Below are 14,821 nucleotides of genomic sequence, written 5' to 3' on the forward strand. Positions count from 1 at the left end.
TCGCGAGCCACGGGTTGGCCACCCCTGGCCTAGGCTATAAGAAGATCTGTAAAACCCTGAAAGTTACAGTACAGTGGCCAGGGTCATAAAGAGGTTTTCTAAGACTGGTTCCATTTGGAACAGGCCTCGCAAGGGTCAATCAAAGATGTTGAGCCCTCGTCTTTTTTATTTATTATTTTTATTCTCTCTCGGTCGAGTTAAACATGCTCCTTAGATACCAGTGACCACTGTTCCTGCCCCTCTCCGTGGATCTGCCCGCTTTGTCCTGGCCTGCCTCTGGTAATTGTTCTCTTCGACTGGAGGCCAATCTGTAAAGCTGGGGATGGCTTCACATTTATGGCCTGTGGATCCATATAATTACAGGAGCTTTGAGAATGTATTTGGACTGTACTTAATGTCAACAGTCTGCTACACAGACTCTGGACTACAGTTTGCATTTTATCACTATCACTGAACAACTCAACGTCGTTCAGTTGTAATAAATGGACATTTGGTGCCATCCAGATGAGGATGGGTCCCCGCTTGAGTCTGGTTCCTCTTAAGGTTTCTTCCTTATGCCTCAGATATCTCAGGGAGGTTTTCGTTGCCACAGTCACCACCGGCTAGCTCAGTACGAACAAACACTTATAAAGACCAATCTTATTCATTCTTTCTTACCACATTATCTGTGTAAACCTGCTTTAAAAATGTCCATTGTTAAAAGCGTTAAACAAAAAAAATAAAAAAAAGAATTGAAAAAATTGACACTTTGGACAAAGTTTTGACATGTTCACTTAGGGTGTACTAACTTTTGTTGGCAGCTATTTTGACAATTGCTGTATGTCGAGTTATTTTCAGAGGACAGTAAATCTGTACTGCTATACAAACTGCACATTGACTACCGTAATTTCTGGACTATTAAGATTTTTATTTTGAACATAAATACGCCGCACCTGTCTATAAGCCGCAGATGCCTACATTGACACAGACTTTAACGAAAGACAGTGTCTGTTACACGGCTTGTATCTAAACAGTAGCCTACCAAGAAAGTCATTGTTCACCGTCTTCCTCCTTCCTTTCACAACAATTTCTCTAGGGAGTTTATCTTTTGGCATCGTTGTGCGTTTAAAAATCACCATCGGTGAAGCTTTTCTCCCGATGCCGTGCAGCTCAGAACACCGGTGAAGTGTGTTTTTTTTCATGCCGGGCTGTTTTCAGCGTGACGAATGATTCGCATTTCCTGATGACAGTCCGAGTGAGCGGCAGGTCAAACGTCAGAGGAACCTCATCCATATTTATAATGTAGTGCGGCCCGATTCAGTGGGAGCGTGATTTAATATAAAGAATTTCATTGGTTCACCTGAACCTGTTCGGCAATTTCATTGGTCTAATGTTATGGGGTTCAGGTTTTTTGCTTGAAACTTGTGAAACCGGGAAAAACCCAGGAAAAATCCATAAATTAGCCGCTTCGTTGTTTAAGCAGTAGGGTTCAAAGAGTGGGAAAAAAGTAGTGGCTTATAGTCCGGAAAATACGGTACTCTAAAATTGTTCCTTGTCCCTTGAGAAGAACTAAAATGGATGATGAACTCACTATACATATACATATACATACACAGGCTATAAAAAGACTACACACCCTTATGAAATGCAGGTTTTGAAAATGTAAAAAAACTAAAAACAAAAAGAACATGCAGTAAGACAATTATAGAAGTATAATTAAGATTTACAGTGTTGAGCACTTACCTCATATCTTGCAGACAACTGACTGCATACTCTCTAACATATTGATCTGGATAATTAAAATCCAATAGCTCTAAAGCATCCCGAGGATAAATTTTAGGCCAAATCTGCAACAATGCCTGCAACTAAGGAAAAAGCCAGAACAGGAAAAGTGTTACTTATAAAGAACATCTTATTTATTTTTATCACCACATTATCTGTGTAAAGCTGCTTTGAGACAGTTCATTGTTAAAAGCACTATACAAATAAGAATGAATTGAATTGTTAATACTAAAAGAGGATGGGAACTCACATGTGTGTACATGTTTATTTATATACCTGTGCCATGTCTTCGTGTTTACTCCACTTGACAGACAGCAGTAGTTTAGGAAGGGACTGTGGAAAGTTCTCTCTGCAGTCATAGCGTAGCGTCCATATCAGATCCTTCTCATTTTCACACAGTTGTGAAAGCGGATCCCTTTCCATGATCTCTTTTAGTTCAATGTAGAACTTTTTCCCCCCTCTTCCCTGAACACAGAGCAATTTGTTATAGTTGACACTATTTTAAGCAATTGTTCAGGCCTCAATTGGTTATATTACACGTTATAAATGCAAATGTATTTCGTTTTTTACTTTGGTACTGCATGTGTCTTTTGTCCACAATAAAAAAATAAATAAACTAAAACTTATTAATCTAATCCGAGAAAGAGGTAACAACCTTGCAATTATTTCTTTGACATCAAAATAGTTTGTTGTCAGAGAGCAAAGAGTACCAAAACAGTCAGGTTTGTATATTTCTTGCTACAAATTAGAGTTGGCTTTCAGTCACCTTAGCCTGTTTGGAACTGACTTGCTCTTTAACAGTTAGTGAGAAGACATGTACAGTATGTGCTTCTCTTTATCCTGTTTGAGTTCAAGACTTCATCACTCTTCACGGTGTTGCAATCAGTAAAATCAGTTATTACCAAGAATGAGCCACACAAACCAATGACAGGATGAGGGTGGAGACAAAACAATACATGAACTAAAAGCTAAACAAAAGCTTACAAAGCCCTTGCCATGAAAGCCATAATGCAGAAAGGAAAGTGTGCAATCTCAGCATTAGCACACCCACAAGCAATTTTTGTATTGAATAAAATGTCACTATTATATTTAACTTCTATTGTAAACAGGGTTGATCAGACTTTAAACATATACAGACAATATATATTTTATATACAAATATTTAGGGTTGCTTAAAAATTTGATTGTAATGCATATACTAAATATCTAATGCATCAGTATACATTTTTTGAGTGTATGTAATCAATTATTTTACCATTAACATGATCCAAAATGATGACGTGCCACCTCACAAAGCCTCTATTTCTAGGTTTTGAAAATACATTGTCTAAACATGTTGGATATTTGAAAACAATATGTGCTAAATGTAACTGAATTCATCTGCATGGAGCCAAAACACAAACTTATCCAGTGAATTTATAGAGATAGAAAACTCACAATAAAAGTAGGGCTGCAACTAACGATTACTTTGTTAATAATCAAACACTGTCCACTCTGATAATATTGGACTTTCAAGGCCAGTTTTTGCTATACACTGCTATATACTCAAGTTTTTTGGGTTTGAGATCAAAAGATGTGCATGTACACCAACCAATGATATAGAATCAGTGGATCCAGCAATTTCAGCCGCTTTCTCCAGGATCTACAAGATAAAGCAAAACAAAATGTAACAGCATTGAAAATATTATATAATATGATGTAATACAGTGGTCCCCAACCGCAAATCAACACTCAGTACTAGGCCATGGAGGAGTTGCTACAAGGTTGCAAGAATTGTATGGCAGAAAATATTTAATAAAATAGCTGCTAATATTATTAAATTGTGCGTTTTGCCTTTTAAGAGCCACTATTCAAAATTACATACAGTGCGATTTTAAAAAAGATTTGCATACTTGCAACAGGCACAGCTACTGACAAAAAAAGAAACAAAAGAAAGCAGCTTTTAACCGAAAATATGATGTTTCTTATCTTAATTATGGTTTTGTCTCTACACATTTTCATACCCCTATGCATGTAATGCGTGGCGAAACATTTAGTAATGAGTCCATGAAGCCAGCAATATTGCTTTGCATCTTGATACTAAGCAGTGAGTGGATCCCTTAGATTACTTTTAATGGAAAGAAAATGTCTAAAAAAAAAAAGTTAGGCTAGAAACCTCTTATGCAACATTATTTATATACCTTGTCAAATGGGGGAAATGTGAGTGGGTGTCCCGAATACTCTGGCAAGCAAATATGCAGTGCTGTGGCATTCTCAGTGTATGGATTTGTCTGGATCGTTCCAATTGGGTTCAACATCTCCTCCAGCTCATCTATAAAGCATGCAAACACCGTACTAAAACATTTATAATAAAAAATAAAATAAAAAAATGTGTATTCACATTTACCCAACCTCATATACATCCTTTAAATCACATACACAGACACATATGTCAATGTGAGTGTGCAGCTTTTCTCACCAGGAAAGGAAGACCAGGTATGTAAGATGATATCACCAGTCTTTAGCTGTCCTCTGTAGTCAAACACCATCATGTTCACCCATGCAATTGGGTAATGCTAAAGCCAGGCAAAGTGTAAAATCTTTAAAAAAAAAAAAAAACTTTTCTATTTCGTTTATGCTTTGCTTTTTGAAAAGTGAACTTGTGACGTTCTTACCACTTTTCCTGCTTTTCGAATAGTCTGATATTTGTTCATTTGCATGTTCTTGGTTGACTTCTGCTTTTTTACCTTGTCCATGACAGCATATATGGCAAAACATAGACGAGCCATGCGTGGCAGGTCACAAACTGAAATATCAAACTCAAGAGTACGGTTCCAGGTGTGCTCAGAGCGACCACTGGTCTCATTACTAACAGATGGCTTACACAGGAGCTCTGTACCATGGAATAGGCCTGCACGAACTTGCACCTAAAGAGAGAAAACAAGCCACTGCTTGATTGACATGAATCTGTGGCAGAATGCAGTCAATGGCTATTTCTTTCAGAAGTAAAGTTGTAAGCCATACCTTTGCTGTCTCCTCTGCATTGACCTTAATGCCCCTCACTAAAGTGATTTTAAATAAAGACTGAACCTCCCAAATGCAGGTATGCAATTGCTGGCAAGACAAAAAAAAAGGAGAAAAAGAATTAAACAAAAACTAGAATTTAGTAATTAAAATATATTCAGGCCCAAGGACATAAGTGTAACTATTTGGAATTAATCATGAATAATGCAAGATTAACCTGTGCAAGATTATACAAGCAAGAAGTCAAAAAAGTAAAGCACCTTCTTTGTTTATGTTCCCTTATCATAGGTTATAATTCGGTGTGACACTGTATATGCATTTTATTTGCATATACTGACATGAAAATAGCACTTTAAAGAATAGACTTGTGTAAAGGAATGGCTTTTTGTGACTAGAGAGATACATGCTTTCCTTTTCCTGGTAAAAAAAAAAAATAAAAAACAAACAAAAAGAAGTTGGAGTTTAAAAGTTACATTTTACTTACAGATGGTCCTCTCCTCTTAGGAGGAAGAGGTAAAGGAGGATTTGATGACTTCCGTGAAAGTACAGCTCCAATAGTGCTGATTTCATGTTCAAACATGGACTTGACCATATCACAATGCACTAACGTCAAATGTGGAATCTCCTGTGACAGCAAGCATGATCTGATGTACTGCAGCGCCACACACACACACACACACACACACACACACACACACACACACACACACACACACACACACACACACACACACACACACACACACACACACTTCACTAATTAATTTTAAAGTAGAGGGAGGATCAACTCTAATGCACAGGCCACATTACTAGTTAGATTAAACAATGATGGCCACAGTTCGGTTATGAATTGCAAATTATCATGATTGTCATGACAAAACCTGAATAATCTTCCTTTTTTTGTTCAAATTGCACTGCATTAAACTGTGAAATGATTGAAAACATTGTACAAAATATTGTGTTAAAAATGTCAATTATTTATAAACATATTTTTACTAATTCAAATGTAGCCTGATAAGTCCTTCTGACATTTATTAAGACTTTTTGCAGTTCAAATTTATTTAGATCTTACTTAAAACATAAAAACCCAGTATATTTTTAAGAATTTGTACTTTAATATTAGGCCACCAACAATGGCATTACAAGAGACAGGTATTCATTCTGTAATCAACTCAGCTTTCAACTATGTCAAGAACAATCAGCAGTGTGTTATAGTGCCATATGAACATTATTCACATGCTATATGACAAATGACACCATTAAATTAGTAATATTTTATTTCCTTCTAATCTATTGACTAATTGTCATCATGGAGTAAGGTAAGCCTATTTAGATACTTACGCTATAATACATAATTGGGTGTTCTCCAAACAAGAATTCCAGCTTGTCACTGACTCTTAGGACGTAGTTACCAACACAGTCTTCATCTTCTTTCAAGCCATGAGTAGTCAGCCATTTTCTGAGAGCTTGATTCATAAGCTCAGGTACAGTACAGCTCAATGGCACTTTTAGACTTGTTGTGTCCTGGGTGAAAGGGGAAGGAAATAGGAAGTGGGATAAAGTGGATGAAAACAATATCTGAACAAACACTGAAATTATATTAAGAGTTCCAATGTGGCATCTATATGGATTTCTTTTAACTTGAATATGCAAATATCCATGAGTGTACCTGTGATTGGTTGTAATGCATGGTGATTTTAATCAAGCCCTCATTCCTATCACATAGACCATCAACTGGCCCCACTTCCATCTTGGGAAAGAAGCAGCTCTGAAACCATTCTGCCCATGACATCAAGTGCACTGACTGCATTTTCTCTTCACTAACTCGTTGCATTTTGCTACGAAAGTCTTTCACTTCCTGGTCCGGCAATGCATCCAGTTCATGGAGCCCTGCACAAGACCAAACACTGTTAATACATGGTTCAGTAATAAAAAGACATAGTATTTTAAATCAATCTAAAGAGTCTACCTGCATTCTGCCATATACACGTAATGTGGTAAACAGCACATCAAAAAAAAACAAAAAAAAAAACTAAACTTAACCCCTAGTTACACATCATGCATGGCATAGAGTATAAATCAAACTTAATCAAACAACAAATAAGCTGCTTACAAAAATGCAAGTCAAGTACGCAGATGGCCACAGATGGATAAACTAAGCACAGAGATAATGTGATATTCTGACTACCACTTACTATTTATACATTGATTCAAAATAAATAACATTATACTATTTATCTGGAAAATAAAATGTTATTAGTATTTATTGAAATATTTATTGTGCCAATACTGTTTGTATTTTCTCAAACTAATTGAAAAATTTGTGTGTTTATGACATGAAACATTTTATTATTTTGAATAATATTACATATATAAAGGAGAATGCAAAGCACAGTAAACAACATTGATTTTCAGACGATCTATAATATATTTGCTCTTGCATTAAGCTGTTAGTTAAGTAATTAAAAACTTGTTAAGTAATTAAAACAAGCATTTTTTTATTAATGATTGTTTGGTAAAATAAAGGGCAAATTACTAATCATTCAGCAAATAACTAAATTACTTTTGAGGTCATATTCTCAAATTACCATATAGATCATATACACAGACACAAACTTGTGTTTGTTTCTTTATTGATCTCTTATATTGGATGTAAAGGACTTTGTGATGCTTGCTGTATAAAAGGTTCTATAGAAATAAATTACTTTCTAATTGGCTTGGCAAATTTTTGTATTTCAATCAGTACTGAAGCACTAATTGTGATTTTATTTAACATGGCAAATGTGCTTTAATGCTCTTTACCTTTTCCAATAAGCACTCCGATCTTGGAGTCAAGTAAGCGTTCAGCACGGCCACAGTTACGAGTAATGAGCCTGAGTACAGGCAAAAATGGACGAACATCACACAAACGTCTGCTCTCATCTTCAAGCTCCTCGTGAACTGCAGCCTGGTTCACACATTCGAATATGTGACCATCCATCTCCCCAAGCAAGGAGAAGAGCGGATACACCTGTGCCTGCTTCCATAGCATCTGTAAAATCACAAACAAACTATCAAAATGGGACCTAAACTGATATGACAAAGACTGTAGTGTTAAATACGGACATTGACTCATTACTCATTACATTAATTAAAAAAATTATAAGAACTGCCAATATTATTATTATAAGCAGTGTTGGGCAGTAACGCGTTACTGTAATGCAGTTACTTTTGACAGTAACTAATACTGTAACGCATTACTTTTTAAATAAAGTAACTCCGTTACCGTATGGTGTGGTGTCCATTACTTTTTAAAATAAATTAATTTCGGCTGAAGTGTAGCCTACAGCCTGACCTGTTTACAGCAGCGACGCATTGTAGGATTGGTGGATGAGAACCACTGTAAACCCGAAGAAAACCCACTGTGGGCGTTTCCGTTTATTCAAGTATGTGCGGCAGTAATGGCGAGTCAAGGCGAGAGCAAGACGAGTTTCTTAAAGTGGAAATATGCTCATTATTTCACTTTAGTTGAGAATAAATACAAAAACTTTGTCAAATGTAAGCTGTGTCTTATTCTGAATATATTATTCAGCTTGTTTTGTTATTTATTTCAGAAATCCTTGTGATATATTCAGTTTGTGTTGGTCTGACTTTAATAAAATAGTGTTTAAAAATTACATTGTGTTTAAGTCAGTTTTGTGTTTGTATAGACCATAACGCATACAAGCGCGATAATGGGAACATTAAAGAACGTTCTTTAAAAAAGTAACTAAAAAGTTACCGAGTAACTGTAACTAGTTACTATATCTTAGTAACTAGCACAACACTGATTATAAGTATATTATTATTATAAGACCAATATACCAGAGAGAGGAGATGAGAGAGAACACTGATGCTACTACTTCACATTTTAACAGAAATGAACGTGTTATTGTGTGTTTAAAGTGTGTGGAAGGATGATTTACAGCTTAAACAATGTAAATAAATAAAAAAAAAAACGCGGGCGGTTTTAAAAATGTGACCACCGCGATAAACATGGATTACTGTATTATAAAGACTGCATGTGCAAACATTTTTATAGATAGTTTTATAGATTTTCTTTTTTTAATAGTTTTATAGATAGGGGAAAGTTTTGTACTTTTCATGAATAGGGGAGGCTTCCGCTACCACATGTGCAAAGTCTTGTCACTGTATTACATTGATACATTATTAATATTTATTACACACTACACATATCTCTACGTTTAATTTAATTATAAACTTTTTATTTTACAATGCTACATCTGCTTTTTACACTAACCTATGTCTAAAACTACTCTTGACGCTACAACTTCACAGAAACGGTAATTATTTTGCAAACCTTTTGCACTCATTCATATATTGTGACTGCACATAATCCAGTGCATTACAAGTTAGAATTGACTTCACTGGAATCACATTTTTACGCATTTACCCATTTTACTGATGTCTGATGTATGAACATTACACTGATGATTGGATCATTTCTTAAATGAGTGATTATATATTACAAATCATTTATAATACTACACACCTGCTTGATTTGCTGGATGGTGCTCTCTCTTGGAACATCCATCTGAATGTATATTCCAGTAGGCAAGAGGAAATCCACAGCCACCTGATCGTTTCCATCCAATACTGGGTCCGCCCACACATCCAGCTGATCCGTCATGGCGGGAGGCATGGCAGAGAGCAGACCACAACCAAACCATGGGACCCTAAACACACAGTAGGAATCAATACAATACAAAACCAAAATCTATGCATGCAAAAAATAAGTAAAAAATTTTACCAAACACCAGCACTAATATTATAGCACCTTACATAAGCAATACTCTGCATGACAACACTAACAAGTCTATAATGGTAGGGTAGATTGTGGGCTACAGTCAGGTTAACAAATAGAGAGAAAATGTAATAGGCTAGCATTTCATATTTAGCAAAAGTATTAAAAATAATTAAAGACATAATTTTTCAAATAATACATTGTATTAGAGTATATGACCTGAACACCATACAGAAATATGCAAATGCAGACACTTTCGGAAACTCGAGTTTCACCTTTGCCATTCCAATAAGCTCTACCAAAAACCGGTTTTAACCTTGTTATTTTTTTTTTTGTAAGTAACATTCCTATTTTAATTAAAACTCAAGCAGCATTGTAGGTGTTTCAGTTAGGTGCCATTACATGAAACAATAAGTAGAGTGTACATTATATAAAATTACAGGTGTAGTGACGTGTACTTGGTAGTGACTGCAGAGTTGTTGAAAGACCAAAACTTTAGCCTTGATCAAAATAAACTGGACAAGATTTTGTATATATGCAAAGGAGGATCTTAAACAGGGAACCTGTTATACTGCTTGAATAAACTGCTAATGTGAACAATGGGCAAACACCACAGACATGCCTAGAAAAATCATAATGGTTTAAAAATTATTTTTTATATATTAATGCACCGATTCAGATCATTGCTTATTAGCCTTTATGTTCTCTACCAGCACATGCAGATATATCCCCTTTACAGTTTGCAGCAGTGCACACCCCCTCTCTGTTCATGTTTAATTCTTTTACAGGTCTAGACTTGTACAAAAGGAATTCTCCATTGCTTTCCCACAAGCTTATATGAAAAAAACATGAGCATGCAGTCTTAAGAAAAGTAACTTACAATGGTGTGAAAAAGTGTTTGCCCCTACTTGATTTCTTATTTTCTTGCATGTTTGTCACACTTTAATGTTTCAGATCATCAAACTAATTTAAATATTAGTAAAAGATAACAAGTGAACACAACATGCAGTTTTTAAATGAAGGTTTTTATTATTAAGGGAAAACAAAATCCAAAACTACATGGCCCTGGGTGAAAAAGTGAAAACCGCTGCTGAGCAAAAAGAACAAAGGCTTGTCTCAGTTTTGCCAGAAAACATCTTGATGATCCCCAAGACTTTTGGGAAAATACTCTGTGGACTGACAAGACAAAAGTTGAACTTTTTGGAAGGCGTGTATTCCATTACGTCTGGCGTAATAGTAACACCGCATTTCAGAAAAAGAACATCATACCAACAGTAAAATATGGTGGTGGTAGTGTGATGGTCTGGGGCTGTTTTGCTGCTTCAGGACCTAGAAGACTTGCTGTGATAAATGAAACCATGAATTCTGCTGTTTATCAAAAAATCCTGTAGGAGAATGTCCAGCCATCTGTTTGTGACCTCAAACTGAAGCAAACTTGGGTTCTGCAGCAAGACAATGATCCCAAACACACCAGCAAGCCCACCTCTAAATGGCTGAACAAAAACCAAATGAAGACTGTGGAGTGGCCTAGTCAAAGTCCTGACCTGAATCCTATTGAGATACTGTGGCATGACCTTAAAAAGGCGGTTCATGCTCGAAAACCCTCCAATGTGGCTGAATTACAACAATTCGTCATAGATGAGTGGACCAAAATTCCTCCACAGCGCTGTAACAGACTCATTGCAAGTTATCGCAAACGCTTGATTGCAGATGTTGCTGTTAAGGGTGGCCCAACCAGTTACTAGGTTTAGGGGCAAACACTTTTTCACACAGGCCTATGTAGTTTTAGATTTTATTTTCCCTCAATAATAAAAACTTTAATTTAAAAAGTGCATGTTGTGTTCCCTTGTGTTATCTTTGACAAATATTTAAATTAGTTTGATGATCTGAAACATTAAAGTGTGACAAACATGCAAAAAAATAAGAAATTAGGAAGGGGTGAACACTTTCGCACCAATGTAAATGATTCATGAAACACAAAACAACAACAGAAGTATAAAAAAAAAAAAAAAAAAAAAGAAGGCAAGAGAAAGGGGAACGTGTTGAGCTCCAGGTTGTTGTGATTGCACCAGCCGGCTAGCTCTTTAACCTCCAATCTGTTAGCAGACTCGTCTCAGTCCTGGATGAGGGTGATGACTGTAGTGTCGTTTGCAAACTTAAGGAGCTTCACAGAGTGGTTATAAGAGGTGCAGCCATTTGTGTACAGAGAGAAGAGCAGTGGGGAAAAAAAACGCAACCCTTGGGGAGCACCAGTGCTGATAGTGAGAGGCCTGAATGTGGGTTTGCCCAGCCTCACTATCTGCTGCCTGGCACCAAGAGCTGGGTCAGTTTGGCTGAGAGACGGTCAGGAATTATGGTATTAAAAGCCAAACTGAAGACTACAAACAAGATCATTGTGTAGGTCCCCAGGTCTATCAAGATGTTGCAGAATATAATGCAGTCCTATAATGACTGCATCATGTGCAGACCTGTTTGCTCTATAGGCAAACTAAGGAGGATCCAGCAAGGGTGCAGGGATTTTTAGCCAGTTGCTGATTCTTTACAGATTGTGGGGGTGGTGTCTTGTACTTGATGTTCCTCAGACCTGTTCATACTGACTCTGGGTTGATGGCTGAAAACAATTTTTTCAGCTGTTTAGGGTAGCTTTTTTTTTTTTTTAACCAATCTGATCTCATTGTTAGTTTGTTCCTGGACTGGTTACACCAGATTTTATCCGCATTTCTGTAAGCATCCTCTTTGACATGAGAAAGCTGTTTGTGTGTTTCCCAGTCAACCATGGTTTATTATTAAATGATAAAAGTGACCTGGTGGTGATGTACATATCCTCACAGAAACTGATGTCTGAAGTTACAGTCTCTATGAGCTCGTCCAGATCAGTGGCTGCAGCTATAAAAACACTCCAAAAGGCTTGTAAATCCTGCTCTGCTTCATTACTCCATCTTTTAACAGTCATTAGTACAGGTTTTGCTGATTTCAGTTTCTGCCTGTAGGTTGGTAAGAGATGAACTAGGCAGTGATGACAGAGCCCCAAAGCTGCTCGTGGGACAGAGTGATATACATCCATTATTGGGGTGTAACAGTGTTCCAATACAGTGGTACCTCTGAATACGAATTCCCCTGATTACGTACAACTCAGAATACGAATCATAAAAATATTCGTATCGGTTTACGCATTAAAATTCAGAATACGAATCATCCGAATCTCACGGGCTAAAATTCAGGGACACTGGTTCTTTCGTAAAGCCTCCCACGCCTCTCAACCCTCAGTTAGTATTTTAAATTGATAGTGAGAACACAGTCTTAGCGCTGTGTCTTTGTTTTGTTAATATTAATCACTGAACAGTATCGAAAAAAAGCGCAAGTAGTGAGAGCAGTCAAACGAAGCAAAGTGTATCGAAAAAGAGAAAAAAAATTATAACAGTGATTCGGGTGACAGTGCCCGATATCATAGTGGAAGGAGATTAGTCTCCTTCCAAACAATAAATCTCCCTCCTCTGAATGTCATCTCAATCATGCCAGCATTCACTCTTCTTAAAAGGTAAAGTACCTAGTAAAGATAATGTTTTCCTCTTTTAGATGTTAAGGCACCATTATTAAATGCTAAATACTAAATAATATTAGTCTGGAGTAACGTACACATTCGCAAGAATGAAAGAGGAAAATGTCAACCACAAATGCAGGTGAAAGCTTTATCGTGCGAAAGAGACAGCAAATGTGAATATGATCCAGAAACACCACCACCTTCACTGGACCAAAGATAATTTAAAATGGACAGAGGCAAAGTGGAAAACTGTGAACTGTGATAAAACGAATACATTTTTAATTAGTTTTGAAAAACACAGACTTTGATCTGCATGCCCATGTGGAAAGGCACCATCAATGCTAAAAAGGTATATACAGGATTAAGAGCAACATATGCTTCCATTCAGTTCATGTCTTTTTCAGGGAAGGCCTTGTATATTTCAGCAAGACAACACAACTGCATACCACATATTACAACAGCATTTCTTCAAAGTAGAAGAGTCCAGGTGCTAAACTGGCCTGCCTGGAGTCCAGGCCATTTACCAACTGAAAACATTTGGTGCATCATGAAAAGAAAAATTTGACAAAGAAAAACAATGATTGTTGAGGTTATGAATCTTGTATCAGACACAAATGGGACAACATTTCTTTCTTAAAACTCTAGCAACTGGTATTCTCAGTTCCCAGACATATACAGAGAGTTGTTTAAAAGAAAAAAAAAGAAAAATAAATGACCCTGTTTTTTGTTTAAAGTGTCCCAATCTTTGGAAAATGGGGTATAAACTTTGTTGTTTGGTTTGGCCTGAATATTTTCCTCACTCCTCGTTTTTTTATACTGCAGCATCTGTGTTGTATTTTAGCCTGTTTCCGCCAGATAAATAAAAAGGTTTGTCTAATTGCAACTTTTGCTTTCTGAAACAACTTTTGTTTCAGAATTGCGAAGAAGAAAAAAAAGGAGAAACTGCGAGAAATACAGACAGAACTGCAAGAAATATAGTCGGAATTATGCAAACTTTTTTATGTGGCGGAAACGTGCTTTCATAGTATTTACCTGTCCAGAGCACTCCAGAGTTTAGCGGGTGGTATTATTGGTCCACGGGAAAACGCAGTGGATGGAATGGACTAAGCGAAGCATCGAGGCAATTTATTTCAATTTGAAAATTTAGAAAATACATAAATTAGAAAATACATCAACAAACGAGTAAAAATAAATGTTATAAAACAAGTGTTATCACTTATGACACCATTGTATATCAAATGATACCCCTCAAAATGAGACATGTCAACGGTCTGTTTTAATTTAGAGGTTTGTTTTATTTTTATATAAATACTATTTTTTTTTTATAAATTCATTGTAAAAAAAATTTATTTAATAATTTTTTAAACAAACAGTGCTCTCACATGACTATGAGAACTGCTCAATTCATGGGTCTGGTCAACCCTCTAACCTCTACCCTAGCTCTGACTGTGTGCAAGCATTTTTGTCGGTGCATGTATAAAAGGCGTTCAGCTTTCTTTGTATCCCTGACTGATGACATCACAACCACCACAGTCAGAACTAGTGTCAGATGCAGCTGCCCAAGCACAAGAGGCTACTGATCCCACTCACTCTCACTCATATATATATATATATATATATATATATATATATATATATATATATATATATATATATATATATATATATATGGACAAATAATAGCATAATAATGTGCATCCCTTAATGTGACACGGTTAACGCTACTTAACCAT

General features: G+C 36.3%; 1 protein-coding gene across 1 annotated transcript in view; it reads right to left on the reverse strand.

The window, feature by feature from the left end:
• pik3cb (phosphatidylinositol-4,5-bisphosphate 3-kinase, catalytic subunit beta) overlaps positions 1–14,821 on the reverse strand; it is a 39,355-nt gene that overhangs the window by 14,456 nt on the left and 10,078 nt on the right. The window contains exons 2-13 of the mRNA XM_046876504.1: positions 9,296–9,479; positions 7,567–7,795; positions 6,434–6,654; positions 6,106–6,288; positions 5,249–5,416; positions 4,765–4,854; positions 4,416–4,667; positions 4,220–4,316; positions 3,942–4,072; positions 3,353–3,403; positions 2,038–2,226; positions 1,723–1,844 (exon numbers count right to left, since the gene is read on the reverse strand). Coding sequence (XP_046732460.1) covers positions 1,723–1,844; positions 2,038–2,226; positions 3,353–3,403; positions 3,942–4,072; positions 4,220–4,316; positions 4,416–4,667; positions 4,765–4,854; positions 5,249–5,416; positions 6,106–6,288; positions 6,434–6,654; positions 7,567–7,795; positions 9,296–9,445 — 1,883 coding nt within the window. The 5' untranslated portion in view covers positions 9,446–9,479. The remainder of the gene's footprint in view (positions 1–1,722; positions 1,845–2,037; positions 2,227–3,352; positions 3,404–3,941; positions 4,073–4,219; positions 4,317–4,415; positions 4,668–4,764; positions 4,855–5,248; positions 5,417–6,105; positions 6,289–6,433; positions 6,655–7,566; positions 7,796–9,295; positions 9,480–14,821) is intronic.

Source organism: Silurus meridionalis, chromosome 20 (genome assembly GCF_014805685.1).
Source record: "Silurus meridionalis isolate SWU-2019-XX chromosome 20, ASM1480568v1, whole genome shotgun sequence".
NCBI lineage: Eukaryota > Metazoa > Chordata > Actinopteri > Siluriformes > Siluridae > Silurus > Silurus meridionalis.